The sequence below is a fragment of the Liolophura sinensis genome, chromosome 1 (genome assembly GCF_032854445.1).
Source record: "Liolophura sinensis isolate JHLJ2023 chromosome 1, CUHK_Ljap_v2, whole genome shotgun sequence".
In the NCBI taxonomy this organism is placed as follows: Eukaryota; Metazoa; Mollusca; class Polyplacophora; order Chitonida; family Chitonidae; genus Liolophura; species Liolophura sinensis.
This window is the reverse complement of record NC_088295.1, coordinates 46,390,568-46,408,847: the sequence shown is the minus strand read 5'-3', so window position 1 is coordinate 46,408,847 and position 18,280 is coordinate 46,390,568. Positions and strand designations below refer to the sequence as shown.

General features: G+C 37.9%; 1 protein-coding gene across 5 annotated transcripts in view; it reads right to left on the bottom strand.

The window, feature by feature from the left end:
- Nucleotides 1-17,955, bottom strand: part of LOC135481773 (popeye domain-containing protein 3-like) — a 41,787-nt gene extending 23,832 nt beyond the window's left edge. For all 5 annotated transcript variants that reach the window (XM_064761462.1, XM_064761464.1, XM_064761465.1 and 2 more), the window contains exons 1-4: nt 17,826-17,955; nt 14,999-15,143; nt 947-1,184; nt 145-334 (exon numbers count right to left, since the gene is read on the bottom strand). In XM_064761462.1, the coding sequence (XP_064617532.1) occupies nt 145-334; nt 947-1,184; nt 14,999-15,007 (437 nt within the window). In that variant the 5' untranslated portion in view covers nt 15,008-15,143; nt 17,826-17,955. The remainder of the gene's footprint in view (nt 1-144; nt 335-946; nt 1,185-14,998; nt 15,144-17,825) is intronic.
- Nucleotides 17,956-18,280: the final 325 nt, after the last annotated feature.

Below are 18,280 nucleotides of genomic sequence, written 5' to 3'. Positions count from 1 at the left end.
TCAAACTAAGCAAGGCATACATTACAATGCTGTCTGCCTCTATATCTTCAGGGGCAAAGCCTACAAACCGTTTATCAGAAACATTATCCGAAGACTGATCGCCTTTTATCCCTTGAGAGTAAAATGAAAGATCGGGTAACGAACCTGGATACTCGTAACGGGGCAAACAGCGAATCATAAACCTCCTCCAGTTCCTCGCAAAACTTGATGCGTCTGATGCGGTAGGTGATAAACAGCATCTGTATTCCATTGATGACCATGAAGGCAAAGTTCCAGGAGAAGACATCGGGCGCACAGAGAATCATCCAGGCCCAGACTGACATCAGTAAAAACCCTGCCACACACAAACACAACTGTTTTGCCTCTAAACTTGACCGTACATGAATTTGTTTTGTGCACTACGCACATGAAAATGTAGAGGACAAGCTCTCACTGAACAGCATGAGCTTCCACAGACCCAGAAATTCTCTGCTGACAGTGTTTATTTTGTACTTATATGCACATTTTATGTAAATTGGGCACAACACATGCCTTTCTTCATTTATTCAGTTTAATTAAACCTGTCAGTCATTAGGATCACAACAATCTATATTATATATAATTATAAATGTATATCTAAACTGGGTGAAATTAAAATTCATATTTTAACAATAAAAGAGCCTTTGAATGGATACAACAGTCCAGTTTTAATAGTCATACCCCTTGACAAAACAAAACTCCCACTCTAGCGAGCTACAAAATGTTAAATTTAAACAATGTGCATGTACATGTATTAAAAGAAACAAAATAATCAGTCACAAACAATTAACATATTTCAAATTCTGTCTTGCCCTGATGTGGCATTATTAGCCATTATCATTCACACCCTGTCAAAGCTAAATTTTCAAAATTTTAGAAAAGAAAGTTTTGAAAAGAAAACTGTAGCTTAGTTTAAAATCGCACTTACCAAACATGAAGAGGGTATGCAGGAAAAGGACCCCATACGTGCCACTGGGGGCAAACAATCCCACGCAGATAGCCAAGTTAGCCAGGTGATAGATGATGTGATTGGCTGGCAGGAAGGTGACACAGCTTTTGAGGGGGGTGAGGGCAGCCAGGGTATAGTTCAGGGAGCCACTCCCACTGCCACTGGATATCCACATCTCTGTGTCGTTTTGATCAGTTAACAGCGTTGTCCATTCAATCTGCAGCAGCAACCATTGATTGTGATTGTAGTACAGTGGGTAGCAGTTGGATGGAATGCAGCCAACATGTATATTTGTCTGCTTTAGAGCAGCGTATAAATTTATACCACAATTATTTGTGACATAAAAATGGTAACTACAAGTAAGTGGCCTTTCCTACATGCATGATGTGTAAAAACTAATTCATAAACCAGAGACCCATCTTACAAAGCTGTCACAACAAAAAAGCACATTTACAATGGTGACCATCTCTTCAAAATGTGTCGGTTATCATGGAAGTCATGCCAGGAGCAAAATTACAACTGATTTATGAAACATGAAGGCCCCTGGCTGCAAAATACATAGGTGTCCTTCTTGAAAAAAAAAAACAATAATTCATCATGCTATTAATCTAATTAGTGTTAGTTCATAATATGGCACAATCATGTTAATAACACAGCTCTTACATGTAGACTTCATAAATCTGCAAACCATAAAACTTTCTAGCAACATACAATGCATGTATCTGAAAGAAAGAACTTGTGAATAACAGTGACAGTGAGTAATATATACGTCTTTACTTACTGCATTTTAACACGTAAATTTAACAGGTTTACACTTTACCCAATGAATTTTAGGAATTAATTAGGTAATTGAATTCTGTAAGGTAATAAAATTTTCACTATGTTGAATTTGTAATATTAATTTATTTATTTATTTATTTGATTGGTGTTTAACGCCGTACTCAAGAATATTTTACTTATATGACGGCGGCCAGCATTATGGTGGGTGGAAACCGGGCACAGCCCGGGGGAAACCCACGACCATCCGCAGGTTGCTGCAGACCTTCCCACGTACAGCCGGAGAGGAAGCCAGCATGAACTGGACTTGAACTCACAGCAACCGCATTGGTGAGAGGCGCGCTAACCAACTGAGCCACGGAGGCCCCCCAAATTTGTAATATTAATTTACTCGAAACAAAAATTATGTGCATTACAGATCATGTCACTAGAGAGTGTGTGCATAAACAAATGCAACTCAAAATTAAAATATAGAAGAAACTTCTTGGATGTTGACACTTGGTGGAGGGTTAATAATAATTGCTAAAGTATAGTGGCAGTCTCAAAGACCAGTAATGTACATGCTAACTTCTGTTCAAAGAGATTGAAGAGGAGCATGCATTTATTTAAAGCTGTTTCACTTCGTACTCAAAAGTATCTCACTTATACGACGGTGGCCAGCATTATATGGTGGGAGGAAACTAGGCTGATTCCAGGGGAAACCCATGACCATCCGCAGATTGCTGGCAGACCTTCCCACATACCAATGGAGAGGAAGTCAACATGAGTTGGACTTGAACTCACACCGACCGCATTCTTGAGAGGTTTCTGGGTCATTGTGCCATGTTAGCGAGCTAACCACCTCGGCCACAGAGGCCTCTCAATTGGAAGAAGAAAAAAAGGAGAAAAAATGACCAGTAAAATGTCAAAGTCAACAAAACCTATAAAACAGGATTCTGTGGATACTGAATTTATACTCGGAGGTAGTAATTTAAACAGATTCTGCTCCACCTGTGAGAAATCGATGTAACACATGGCACTCCAGGGAGAAATAGATCAGGGTTAACACCAAAACAAATGGCATAAAATCCTGAGTGAAACAGAAATGGGTCTATATTAATCCAGAACACCCATAAACTATCCAATATTTACAGGTGTCCAGCTGCATGGCCATCATATTGTGGGGAACAATAAGCAGATTTATTTTGCTGGACAAACACGAAATCTGCCACCAATCAGAAAGCAAAAAAAGCTGAGCAACAGACTTTTACATGGAAATGAAGCTGATGAAAATATTACTACCCAGCAAATCAATAAAGACCTTTTGTCAACGGTTACACTCTAGCTATGTGTCTTTGCCAGCAATTTAGGGGAGCCTGTTAGAACATGCCACTGCATACAGACACATAACTGAATATCTCATAGTTTCGGACACTAAGTAGCCAAACTGGAATCGGAATCAGAATCTGAAAATAATGACCCTGCCCCAGGTCTGACTGGGGATTTACTTGCCAGTGCTACAGCACTGATTTTGATGAACTCGAGTAGGGAGTAAATACAGGACCAGCCACTTTCCACCAATGTTTTATACGCACCTTGTTCTCCAGCCCAATAATGCAGGTAACGCTCCCAACGGCTTACGGCAGATTAAATAGATAAAATCTCCAAGCAATTTGACTGACGCATTTAAACACACTTAAATCATGGCAGGCACATGGTTCAATCACAAAATGCGAAGTGCATGTATACCAAAACCTTGATCTTGTTAAGCATTTATTATTATATATCATACACTGATTCTTAGTTTCCATTGGTCAAGACACTGTCACATGATATTCAACAGAAACTGATTTACAACCATAATGCGCTCCAGCAATACAACATCGTGCTCACAAAGTCATATCCCATATCGATAGCCAAAAATCTCACCACACCAATTTAAATTTTTGTTTAACGGGCAGAATGGATGTCATCAGAGGGTTATAAACATAAAAATTAAATACCATCTAATTTGTGGAAAATGTGATCTGTCCAAGCAATTGTTCCTTTTACAGACATAAAGATCAGAAAGCCTTTAAATAATTGGAAAATCATTAAAAGCATTAAAGTGAACATAAAGTCAGTCACTCAAGCTGAATTAATTAATAAAGTATTTAAAAAATTCTACACCTTTTATCAACAAAATAAATACCAAACAATCGTCAGTGCCTAGGCATTCATTTGGTGACGCCATTTTGCCATGTTACAGCTATCTAGAGTGAAGTCACAAAACCTAGGAGCTCTCCTGTACCATCTCGTACTATGTGCTTATGATGTGTGAACACTTGAAAACTGCTTGAAAACCACAAATCTACATATTTTATTATCAAAGTGTGTTTCTAAGAGAATTAAAAACTTACAAAAACTAAATATAAATGATAATGACACTTGACTTGATAGAAAAAAAATGAAACACTTGATTTCTTGTTTCCAGCCACCTATCAAACATCATTAAGGTTTTCCTCTGCACATCTGAACCCATCATTTCATTATTTTTGCCTGAGATTGTCAGAAAAAGTGAGATTATCATAACAGGTAGTTGAAATATAATGATAATAAAAACTGTTCTGACACCCACACCAGTATAATTAAGGGATCAAGTCAGTGTCATTCGCCAATTTGACCTAATCATCAATGCATTTTTAGTGCATTTATAATTAAACAAACCCTTAGTTAACACAGGCTTGGTCTAGTAGGAACTACAGTAGGGGCACTTGCTTTTCAATCATGTCAATCAAAAGGACACATGAGGTTCGTATTCAATCCTGGCCTTGCATTAACAGGGAATTTGCAGACCCCCAACTCCCACTGCTTATGAGACCTTTGTCACAATATAAAACCATGGACCACACTCATGTAGCCATTGAACATCACTCATCTTAACCCAATATGGTGTGCTCGTCTTTACATAAAATGTGGAAAGGTTTGTTAGTAATTTGCCAAAATTTGGTGGTTTATGCCATGCAGGCACTCCAATGTAACCCATAAAGCTGATCATCATTGTGTACGTCAAACAAATTTTAGATTGGTGCTAAACTACAATCAAATAAATAAAACAAATTAATTAACCACACAACACTTTAAAAGAAAATGTGTATAATAATTTCTAAAAGCCACATGCACAGAAATACACAATACCATGGTAAATAACATACATATTGTCAACACTTAACAGCCTGGAACAAGCTACAATTTTAACCATGTGCTCTTAAGATGTATTCCTTTCTTCAGCTGCTGCTGAAGATGTTTGAACTCACTCATGGTAACAAAATTTACAACTGCATGGACAAGTATAACACGCATGAAGAGATCTACACGTCAGAATCAATGAAGTGTAACAATATACCCAGAAATCTGTCTGAAATCGTTGTCTTGCAGGTGGCTCGATCACATGAGACCAGTCTGGAGTTTGGATAAAGGTTTACAATACAGCAGAATGTTCAATCCACTGGCGAAAAACTCGAAAATCACAATATCTGTCGAATTGGCATGTATATATATACAGCTTTTGCAGTGCTGTAACAGGTCTTCACCAACTGCAGCCAGCTAGAGCATCTGAAATGTATCTACATCATGTACACATATAAAATCACCCCGTCATTATATAAAGGGCACAAGCCAGAGCAATAAGTTGATGCTCTCCAGTACTCCATCCTTGACAAAGACAGGCACACCTGTGTCCCTCTCACATTATCGGTTAGGCAGCTGTGTGCAAACAATCCTGATTGATCAACATGATTAATTTCTTGCTACCTGATGACATGCATGAATAAGAAACACGTCGTGTCATTTTCAAGGCACCTCACAAAAACAAAAGAGGTCTAAAAATATTGCTGGTTTCAAGTGTTTACAAGAAAATGCAATTTTGGCACTACAGTTTTTAACATTACATGACGAAAAAAAAAAGTGACAATACCACTGCATGAGAATTATAAATTTTCTCGTAGCTATAGCCAGCTTAATAAGCACAGATGTTGTTTGCCTCACTCCAACAAAACCTGTACTGAGTGCCACCAAATGAGAGGATACATGTCTGATTGATTGTATCTGCTTAGAGTTGTCACACTCTTATAAACATGCCAATGTGTGCAGGTAATAATCTTTTATCCATAAATATTTAAACAAATAGTTAATTGTTTATAACCAGTTCACCTATGTGCAGCATGTATCTATTCAGCAATATAAGAAATCATGTCCCATGAATGACTGATACACAAATAGGCCATTGTTGAATCCCAGGCAAGTTCAAACTTTAATTCATCAAAAAAGCTCACAAATGCTCTGTATTTTTACTTGCTACGGGTTTAAATACCATAACTTTCGGCAAGATTTTACAAATTTCTTACGAACATTTCAAGCAATACCTAAAAGGAACTCTTAGAATGCAGTCCTCCACGACGGCTACATGTACAAATCCCCACACTACACACAAAGGAAGAATACTCTGCCTTTCTGTTGCTGGCGAAATATTGTTTAAAGTTGCCAACAGAAAAAAAAGACAAACAAACTACTGAAAGCTGCTAAAAACATAACCTCCTAATAAAGAAACTTCATTAGTTAATAAAGTAAGTTCTCAACACGGATGGGCTTGAGGAAGGGCATTTGATTGAGCATACCAGTTTTCACTTTTATCCAATGTAGCAGAATGGGTTATTGAACTTTCTGATGGATTGAAAAATTGGAAAACATAGAATGGCCTATTTAATTTTATAATGGAACGAAAAGAAGGAAGACATAGAATTGCCTTTTGAATTTAATGATGGACTGAAAAGCTTAAAAACACAGAATGGCCTATTGAATTTTATAATGGACCGAAAAGAAGGAAGACATAGAATTACCTATTGAATTTAATGATGGACGGAAAAGCTGGAAGACATAGAATGGCCTATTGAATTTAATGATGGACGGAAAAGCTGGAAGACATAGAATGGCCTATTGAATTTAATGATGGACTGAAAAGCTGGAAGACATAGAATGGCCTATTCAATTTAATGATGGACTGAAAAGCTTGAAGACATAGAATTGCCTATTGAATTTTATGATGGACTGAAAAGCTGAAAAACATAGAATTGAATTTTATAATGGACCAAAAAGAAGGAAGACATAGAACTGCCTTTTGAATTTAATGATGGACTGAAAAGCTGGAAAACACAGAATGGCCTACTGAATTTTATAATGGACTGAAAAGAAGGAAGACATAGAATGGCCTATTGAATTTAATGATGGACGGAAAAGCTGGAAGACATAGAATGGCCTATTGAATTTAATGATGGACTGAAAAGCTGGAAGACATAGAATGGCATATTGAATTTAATGATGGACTGAAAAACTGGAAGACATAGAATGGCCTATTCAATTTAATGATGGACTGAAAAACTGGAAGACATAGAATGGCCTATTCAATTTAATGATGGACTGAAAAGCTTGAAGACATAGAATTGCCTATTGAATTTTATGATGGACTGAAAAGCTGAAAAACATAGAATTGAATTTTATAATGGACCAAAAAGAAGGAAGACATAGAACTGCCTTTTGAATTTAATGAAGGACTGAAAAGCTGGAAAACACAGAATGGCCTACTGAATTTTATAATGGACTGAAAAGAAGGAAGACATGAATGGCCTATTGAATTTAATGATGGACGGAAAAGCTGGAAGACATAGAATGGCCTATTGAATTTAATGATGGACGGAAAAGCTGGAAGACATAGAATGGCCTATTGAATTTAATGATGGACGGAAAAGCTGGAAGACATAGAATGGCCTATTGAATTTAATGATGGACAGAAAAGCTGGAAGACATAGAATGGCCTATTCAATTTAATGATGGACGGAAAAGCTGAAAGACATAGAATGGCCTATTCAATTTAATGATGGACGGAAAAGCTGGAAGACATAGAATGGCCTATTGAATTTAATGATGGACAGAAAAGCTGGAAGACATAGAAAATAGACAGAGTACTCAGAAACCATTGACCTTTGGTTAGGCAACTAGCCATGTATCCCACAAATGATTCAACTCCGAGGTGCAGGACACATTAGTCAAAAGAGATATGATTTACAAAGAGCACTGTCAGTTTCTTGTTTGAACAGGGTTGGGCGGGATTTGAACATGTGCCTTGCTTGACTTAATGGTTGTACATGTAGGTCAAGAGAGTACTGAATTAATAAGTACAGTCTTTAACTAGGCTATGTGACTGTTCAATATTTATGCAATTCAGCTTGTGAATCAGGTAAATTGCCTGGCTGTTCAGTCAACTCAGCAGGATACAAAGATATTCTGGTTTTAGAGCTCATTAATTCTGATTTATTATACTATAGGCATTTTCAAAACTTTCAAACCCTAAAGGCTTTACTTACTGACATCTACTGAGTGAGCAATGTTTCAGTATAGGTACTAATACCATTACCAAGCATAAAAGGATTAGTATCACATCATTAGGTTTGATAATGGTATTAGTATCAAATCATTATGTTTGATAACTGTATTAGTGTCAAACCATTATGTTTGATAACTGTATTAGTGTCAAATCATTATGTTTGATAACGATATTTGTACTTATAGCGAAATGTCACTCACTCTATAAAAAGTTGTCATCTATATATTGTTACCCAACTCAGCTTCTAAATGTCACTGAAAGAAGTTCTACTTGACATTAACCAACCAACCAGTAGTTAAGGAAGTTTCCTTAAAAACAGAGAAGCATTTCATTATTATTTTATTACAGGTATAACAGCTTTATTATGATATTCTATACTTTGTATAATAACTTACAACAAGCACCTGCATCAGATAGCCAGCAAGATGTCCCAGAGACCTATAATGGATTTACCAAGGTACTTCATGTGTTTTTTTTTTGTTTTTGTTTTTTTTTCTTTGGGGGGGGGGGGGAGTTACAGTTAAGCTGTCATTTGACACATTGACTGTTCAGACATTTGATTAATCAAATGATGTTTTAATTTTTCTGTGCCTTCATTGCATACACACTAGCCCACATCCTCCTTTTTTTTCTTTTTGCGTAAAATTCTCCTTATTTGAATATTGGGTCCTCTGTAGCCAAGTGATCTAAGGCCTAACAACTATTTTAGCCAGAGTTCTACCAATGAGGTCAGAGCTTGAATCTGACTTGTGTTTTTATTCTCCCTGGTTTTATGCGCGACAGCCTCGCCAGTGTAGCTGGCTGTGAAGAGTGGGTTTCCTGTGGGTGTCCATCAGGTTCCTTTCCAGCGTCATACACTGGTGCCAATGTCATATGATGAGAATAATGTAAAGTACAGCCTTACATCAACCCATACTGGAGTATTCATAAAGGATTCCATGTTGTTGTTTTAACTTTGTTTGCTTTGTTTTCATATAATGTGTCATACTACCTGTCAGATGTTTTTTTTTTAAACAGCACCAGCTTAAGGCTACAATAGCTCACTTCACAATTTTCAGTGAGTTGGCCAAATTTCTGTTTCAGCTGTTCTTCAAGGAAGAAGAGTGGTTAGGCAGAACTTTAACGGGGAGTAGGCCCAATAAATTGCGCCCAAGAAGGAGCCAGTGACTTGCAGTTATACAAGGTGGAGCAAAAGTCTGGACCCATAGGCAATTTACTATATTAGAATTTACAGCTTACAATGAGAGTTTGAACTGACTTCCACCTTCCTCCAAACACTTTCTTACTCAGGAGACACATGATCTTTGCACATTTCGAAGCAATGAGTTATTCCCTCTTATGGTTTCAATTTCTTGTGTGATCTTTTAGTGCTTGTAATGTTCTTGATTTGTTAGCATAAACCACTGATTTATTTATTTATTTATTTGATCGGTGTTTTACGCCGTACTCAAGAATATTTCACTTATATGACGGTGGCCAACAATATGATGGGTGGAAACTGGGCACAGCCTGGGGGAAACCCACACTGATTTTAGAAAAATCCCCATAAGAAAAAATCCAAAGGAGTCAAATCCAGAGATCTCGGTGGCCCTCCATGTCTAATCCATTCCCCTGGAAATGTGGTGTTATGTAAAATCATATATGATACTTAAATGATCAAAATTATGTTAAAAATAAATGAAAAATCCATAGTAAATCCAAGAGTCCAGACTTTTGCTCCACCCTGTATATGGTAATTTAATCATCATGGAACATCCATCACTGAGTGTAACATTAGTGTTAAGGTGGGGGTGCTCTATCTCCTTTCAGCCATTTCTCTTCATTAGACCTAATTAGTATTATATATTAGTATTTGTATTCTACACAGTTGGTCAGTAAAAAGGTTCCTATGAAGCCGGGAAAGATTACTGTGCTAACAGATGCACCTGGTCAAGTCAAAACTACCATCATTTTCTCACTTTTGAAACTTCTACATATTTAATGAGGCTAAACATTTTTTCTGCTTTTGTCTCAGAAGTTGTACAGGACATGTTTAGCGGCATAACACAGTCATTAATTAATAGAAAATTAGCCGAAATAATCAAGCCAAGCCACACCTGTAAACTGAAATAAAATCATAGTTCTTGTGAAGATCAAACTTTTTTCAATTCTTTATTTGAAATAATAACTTTTGAATTGACATTTAGAAGTACCAAATTACAAGACAGGCGCTCACAGATTTCTAAGGCCACATGAGGTGTCGGCTGGTTTCAGAGGTTACCTACACAGATTTCCGAGGCGTTCGCTGGTTTCCAAGGTTACCTACACAGACTTCCGAGGCGTTCGCTGGTTTACGAGGTTACCTACACAGATTTCCGAGGCGTTCGCTGGTTTCCGAGGTTACCTACACAGATGTCCAAGGTGTCCGCTGGTTTCCGAAGTTACCTTACACAGATTTCCGAGGTACAGAGATATTCATTATATAGTGCTAAGATATTGCCATTAAATCAACAAGAAAGGCCAAAATTCTCATACTGTTGTAACTAACACGGTTTATCGTACAGTAACGATTGCAGACCAGTGACTTTGTATGTTATGGAGTTGGAAGTAACTGGGAGTTTGAGCAGAAATTAATGGCAGAGGTCTTTGATATGAAAATACATATACTATGGACCAAAGTGGCAACTGCAACCCTATGAATGGCTGAAAAAATGTTTATCTATGCGGTAAAAAATTCCTTCTTTGATCTTTAGTCTTTGATATGCAAATCACTACCGATGATTGGCTATCTGTGTACTATAGGTGACCAGATAGCCAACAATGATTGGCCAACAACTTCAACCAAACTGGATACAAACACCGCCACCGCCAATGTCTGATCCCCCTCTCACAATACCTCTCCTTACTTGGTAAAGCCAGCTAAAAATGGAATTGTCCTTCAAAACATCTTGATGGGCCGAAAGGCTGTAAAACATAGAACTGCTTTTTTGAAAATCCTGAGGGGAATGAAAAGGTGGAATAATTTAATGGTCTATAAACCCTGGGATGAAATGAAAATCGTGAAAACATTATACAATGTATTTCCAAGAGATGTTTTTACCATCACGTTGGGATGAACACAGGATTGCATTTTGGACTTCCTGATTCAATGAATTTTAGAAAACCCTGTCTTCTAATTCTGGTGGACTATATTACGAGACTATATTAATATATGTTTACTGCTGTAACTGCATTTCGGTCACTACTGCAGTTAAAGATTAAGATTTCAGAAGTTTAAATCAGCATCAGCATTTCAGTGTGCTAAGGTTTTGCAATGATTGTATATGCATACTGTACTGACATGCAGACTGCTGGGAAACTATCCGTTATGTTTCAGCCGTTTTTTGTGAACCATATGTGTTGTACCAGTACAACCAAGTGTCTCTCTGTATGCTCCATGTATACAGTTTTGACGATGTATGGCAAGGATTATGTGACTTCTTTCACAGGCATAAGGGAGCTGGGGTTGTATAGGTGAACAGACAGGTTTCTTATGGATAACAACTACTGTGTTTATTAGATGGTAACATTTCGGTATAGTTTCTAATACTGTTCTCAAACCATATGACACATACCATAACGTATGCATACATACATGAATAACTGTATACTGTTCTCAAACCATATGACACATACCATAACGTATGCATACATACATGTATAACTGTATACTGTTCTCATAACGTATGCATACATACATGAATAACTGTATACTGTTCTCAAACCATATGACACATACCATAACGTATGCACACATACATGAATAACTGTATACTGTTCTCAAACCATATGACACATATCATAACGTATGCATACATACATGTATAACTGTATACTGTTCTCAAACCATATGACACATACCATAACGTATGCATACATACATGTATAACTGTATACTGTTCTCAATCCATATGACACATATCATAACGTATGCATACATACATGTATAACTGTATACTGTTCTCAAACCATATGACACATACCATAACACATACATGTATAACTATCTAGAGTGATGATAAGTATTACCTGAAAGGTGTGTAAAATAGTAGTTGAGATCAGCAACAAGTGAGTTGAGATCAGCAAGTACATAAAAAGTATATAGTGAGTTGAGATCAGCAGATTATTGGGTGGAGGGATTAAGGCGGTCTTTCTCCAGTTGGATGATGAGGTCAGAGGCACTCGGTAGGTGATAACCTTCGTCTCTGTTTAACTGGTGTTGCTTTATCATAATGGCTTCCAGTAGTTTGCATTTCTTGTAGTCACTGTTGTTGGTTGATAGTGGTTTGATGGAGTCCCATTGAAGTTTGTGATTTGGGTGGGCAGCTATCTGGTCGCTTAATGCTGACTTTCCATCCATTTTTGTACTGAACGTTTTATGTTCTTTGATTCTGACGTTTAATGGTCTGCAGGTTTATTCGATACAATGTTGTTGGCAGTCACATTTTATACGGTAGATGCTTCCGTTGGGTTGCTGTTTGAGCATGGACTGGCATTTTCCTGTGGCTTTTAGCAGGGTCTTTGGGTCGGGGCTGGTGGAGAATGTAGTCCTGATGTTGAGTTTTGACTGCAGGATTCTTCCTATGTGGCGACCGACAGAGCCTACATATGGTATAGAGATGTGTATATTTTCCATAATTCTGAAAAACATAATTCAATCTAGGCAGCAGGGACCTAACATATGAAGAGAGATCTCTTTTCTCCAAAGGCCTGAACTATGTACCTACACCCAGTACCATCCCAACTGATGATTTTGTTACCAGCCTCCAACAACTTGCCCTAGGAGGGATTTGCGACATACTAAGAAAGGCACCCAAGCAACGACCCAATCTCTCCATCAAAGAAAAGCAGGTCATCAGAACACTGAAGAATGATAAGACCATCACAATAGCACCTGCCGATAAAGGGAAAGCCACCATTGTCATTGACACAAAACACTTCGAACAACTAGTAAATAATGTATTGGAAAACACAACAACTTACCGACCCATCACTAAAGACCCCACCGCTTGCCTTGAAAGACAGTTTAGAAGCCAGCTAAAACAACAACTAGATTGGAATGAAATCGACCTACAACTATACCACCAGCTTAACATTTCACATCGAAGAGCACCTTATATTAGAGCGACTGTCAAAGTCCACAAAAATCCAGTCAAAGCCCGCCTACTGATCTGCCCCCTGGCATAGTGTACTACCACGCAGCTCAACACCTTACCAAATTGCTCACACCCCTCAGAAAGACAGCAACATCATACATAAAAGACTGGTCAGATTTTTGCAACAAGATAGCCAATGTTCAACCCACCAACCAACTAGTCAGCTACGATGTCGTTGACCTGTCTACGAACATCCCCAGAGATGAGGCACTAGAAATAATCAGTGAGAAGAAACCAACCAGGCCATACCTTTCTTAGACGTACTAATCATCACAGACGACAACTCCCTACAGATGTCAGTGTACCGAAAGCCCACCCACTCAGACCAGTATTCACACTTTCAATCTAATCAACCTACCCAGATCAAAACAGCAATCATTACAACACTAACTAAGACAGCGATCAACATTTCCACTTGATCCAACATGAAATCTTAAAGGGATTTTCCCCGACTTAAATGGATATCCATCAAAGTTAGTTAACAAGACCATAAAAAGAGCCACCAAGTCCAGCAGGCATGAAATACCAACTAGACAAGACCAACCTGGAATACACAGCTCTACACCATATGTAGGCTCTGTCAGTCATCAAAAAGGAAGACTCCTGCAGTTGAAACTCAACACCAGGACTATATTCTCCACCAGCTGATCTCAATTCACTTGTTGCTGATCTCAACTACTGCTTTTTTTACACCTTTCAGGTCATACTTGTCCTTAACATTCATCACTCTAGATAGGTATATATATGCATACGTTATGCTGTATGTTATATGGTTTGAGAACGGTATTAGAAGCTATAGCGAAACGTTACCAGCTAATAAACACAGGAGTTGTTATCCATAAGAAGGATTATGTGATAAATCTAACGTATCTCATCCGCTGAAACTTATGTTACCCATAATTAACAAACTAGCACACACCTTCAGTTTGATCATGCTACTGGGTCAAATATGTGCATGATAAAATATACATAAATCTCTGGCACAAAGTTTTTCAGGAGGACTATAATACCTGGGCTATATGGGCATTTTACTGGCTTTTTCATTGGCCAAGGATGCCAAGAGAACTGGGGGGTATACACTAAATATATAGAGTACTCAGCATCACCTGCGTAACTGTAATTTAACTTATATCTAATTATGATCCCAAATAATATAACAAATAATCAATCTCCTAAAAATGAAGTTGTCCAAATCAACTGTAATATGGTATATCATTCACAGCCAATATCTGCTCCTTAACTACAGTGACAGCCTGAGCAAATACATTTATTTATTTATTTATTTGATTGGTGTTTTATGCCGTACTCAAGAATATTTCACTTATACGATGGCGACCAGCATTATGTTGGGTGGAAACCGAGCACAGCCCAGGGGGAAACCCACGACCATCCGCAGGTTGCTGACAGACCTTCCCACATACGGCCGGAGAGGAAGCCAGCATGAGCTGGACTCACAGCAACCGCATTGGTGGGAGACTCCTGGGTCATTACGCTGCGCTAGCGCGCTAACCAACTGAGCCACGGAGGCCCCTGCCTGAGCAAATACATGCAGCAGATCACATATATATATATATATATATATATATATATATATATATATATATATATATATATATATATGTTACAAACTACAAATAACACATTCCTAAAGAAAATTTTAAAAAAATACAGCTCCAAAATTACCACTCTCATTTTTCCAGGTTCCACGGGGCTCTGCCAGCTAGCTTCTCCAAAATGTTGCTTTCTGTTTGCTCAGTGTGCCATCAGTCTCTTACATAACTATAGTGGCCAGCACATGCCGTTTCCATGGCAACCATTGCAGCAAGTCCTGAAAGTAGTCAACAAAGCAAGGTCAAAATGTCAGCAACATCATTTGGCTTGGAGGCGTTTTAGATCAATGAAAATTATGATTAAGATATTTCAAATATAAAGAAATTGAAATATTACCTCAATAAACCATTAAGCCCAACAAAATTCTTCTAATCAGCCTTATGGTTGGCCTCAACATTAAAAGAAATATGTATCTGTGCAACTCGGGGGAGGTGGGGGGAGGGAGGGAGGGGGGGAGGGAAGAAACAGCGAGGAATGAATGTGAAGACGCCACTTCATTGGTAATGCAATGCACTGGTAATCACAGTGAGCCAGCACTTTTACCATCTATACTATAACAGAGCCCCCTAGTTCTATGTTTTTAGGGGGTTTTTTTTCAAATAATCCTATTTCAGTTTCATGAATTAAACCGCAAAGTATTCCTACTTAAATTATCAAGCACTTTATAGAGTCATGTGAAAAATAAATGTCTTGTAACATTTTCCGCAAATTTTGCTCAAATGTCTATAACAAACATCACAAAGAAATCACATGTTTACCAACATTAAAATGAACAAAACTGGCTTACTCCTGGTGGTGATGCACAGTACTTTGTTTAATGTAACCATTTATATGTGAAAAACAAAGGACTGGACTTACCCCTGTCATATCTAACTTTAAATACTTTAATTAATGCACAGTATAAAAAATATTTCAGAAATCACTATACATACACATATAACATTATGAAACAGATCCTAAACTAAAGCACAGAGCATCAACAATGAAATATCCCTCTCAGGTTATTGTGCCTTACACGTACATAAAACATGAGCTCAATATATGCATACTTTTTTTGAGATACACAACATTTACCTTAACACAGACTCCAAAACAAAATGGGCCTATGCTAAGTCGTGAATTTTATGGCTTACGGTAATTAATGTCCACCTTGGACATTAATAATGAAACATCTCCTTCATGTTATTGCGCTTTTATACACATACATGTATGCAAAACCTGTGTTTAATGTGGGATTAAGACAGACCACCTTCATACAAGGTTTAATATATGCAGTACTTTTGAACATACCATCCCTAACTGTTACCATAATTAACAACACTCTCCCTGTTCATCATGTTCATTAAACACCGATGGCGACGCTTAGGGTAGAGTGTTATGGCTATGTCTGTACTTCGTGCAGATGAGCGGAAAATAAAATAACACCAATGAAAGTACATAAATGCCTTTCCTAAATTCATGTCACATTCAAAATAACATGTGCCCTGTTCAACACTAATATCGCTATATGTGAAATTTACTGCTAATTTTACATCAATTGCTTCAATTTGCTCTCAGGTACATGTGTTTTATTTGCTGAATACTACACTCTCTATGAACATTCTGAAGCCTATGATAATTAACTTGGTTGATTTCTTTATTTGTTTTAATTGTGTGCCAAAGAATTAATAGTTTGTCGTAAGCTATGGATCATTATAATTATGGAGGACCAGGTGCCTGACAAAAGTTTGGATTCATTTTTTTTAATTTTTTTTTTTTACTGGATTGATTTGACTGCTGTTTATCCCATACTCAAGTATTTTCACGTTATATACTAATGATCAGTTATACTGGTTGAGGAGGACAGTGAAGAGTTTGGGGTAAACAGTCTTTTTGGTAACCTTTGGTGTGTAATACTGCTCCACTGACATGATTGACTGCTTCAGCTTATTGCCATCAAGGACAGGTGTTAATCTACATTCCTTGTTCACGACTGCTGAGTACAGTGTAAAACACTAATCAAATAAGTGTTTAAGGCCGGGATTGAAACCTGCATATTGTCACATGCCTTAAAGTTGTAGTTCTGCGTCACGGATGCTGCATTGATGTAGGCTTCTCAGCAGCTGTGCATATGTGCCATCTCATACGACTGCACCTGCTCAGAAAGGACCTCCCCATTAAAAACTTTGGACCTCCCAATAGAAAACTTTGGTTGGCCAAATCAGCAATATAATGAACACTGAGAAAACAGTGGCTGTACAAAACTTGTGCTACAAGTGATAGTTTGAACGGACACTGAAATCTGTGTTTCTATTTGAGAAAGCTCAGAGGCACAGACATGCATCACAGGTCAGTTTTTCAATCTTTTCTTTAAGTAGGAGGTGTATAATGTGTGCCTTCCTTCCCTACAGACTCATTATAGAACAACCTGAGCCTGTATGCCTACACTTCGCTCTTTCATATTTGTACTGGCACCAGTAGTATAATCATTCTGAACTAAGAAAATGCTATGATTCTGTGAAAATAGTATGGAGGGAATATACAAGTGAGTGTACGTGTCATCAAAAACGTGAACTAGGAAATTAAGTTTTAGTTGACCTTTTCGTCACATAGTAGAGAATATGGGTACAGTAGTTGTAAAATTTAGGTTTTGTCCTTCTGTAAGTTTGTTCCGTCAATGAGCCCCTTCTCAGATTTTCATTGTGAAAAGCCGGTTCTTCAATGAGTTGACACCACCATATCTAATCTGTCCTCTGCTTCCATTACAAGATTTTCTCTTCTTTGTAAATTAGCCACAGCACAACCACAATCAACCTATTCAACATTGGGACATTATTTTTGATAGTGCAAATCATTCGACGCATGCAACGTGTTTCGTCCAGAAAGCCAGGTTTAAACAACATGCAAAAAATTAACTTACTCGTGTGTCAGAGCCTTCCAGCGAGCACAAAAGCGACATTTGCCTTCAGCATCGAGACAATCACCGAGTGTCACTATTTAAATGCTGCCAGAAACCCACAAACAACTCACCATGCGAGGAAAACTAGACGTTCACAACACCATACGACATCCAACATCCACTTCCGGCTCTTTGAGTGCCGCTTCCGGGTCGGCCTACCCTACGCAAGTGTTAAAAATACTTAAAATACAGCTTTATTTATGAACTCCCGACAGTGTTTAAGGTGATCAATGTCAACAGTAGCCCTTCCCGCAGAAATTAGCTCATATGTTCGAAGGATATATTTACACAACTCCAACCTTCCGCGGAAAGCAAACATATTTGTTCCCGCGAAACATCGCGCCGTTGAAACATTTGTGATGGACCAAGGGACGTAACACTAGGAAATAGACAACGAGCTCGTCAAATGGTCGAGG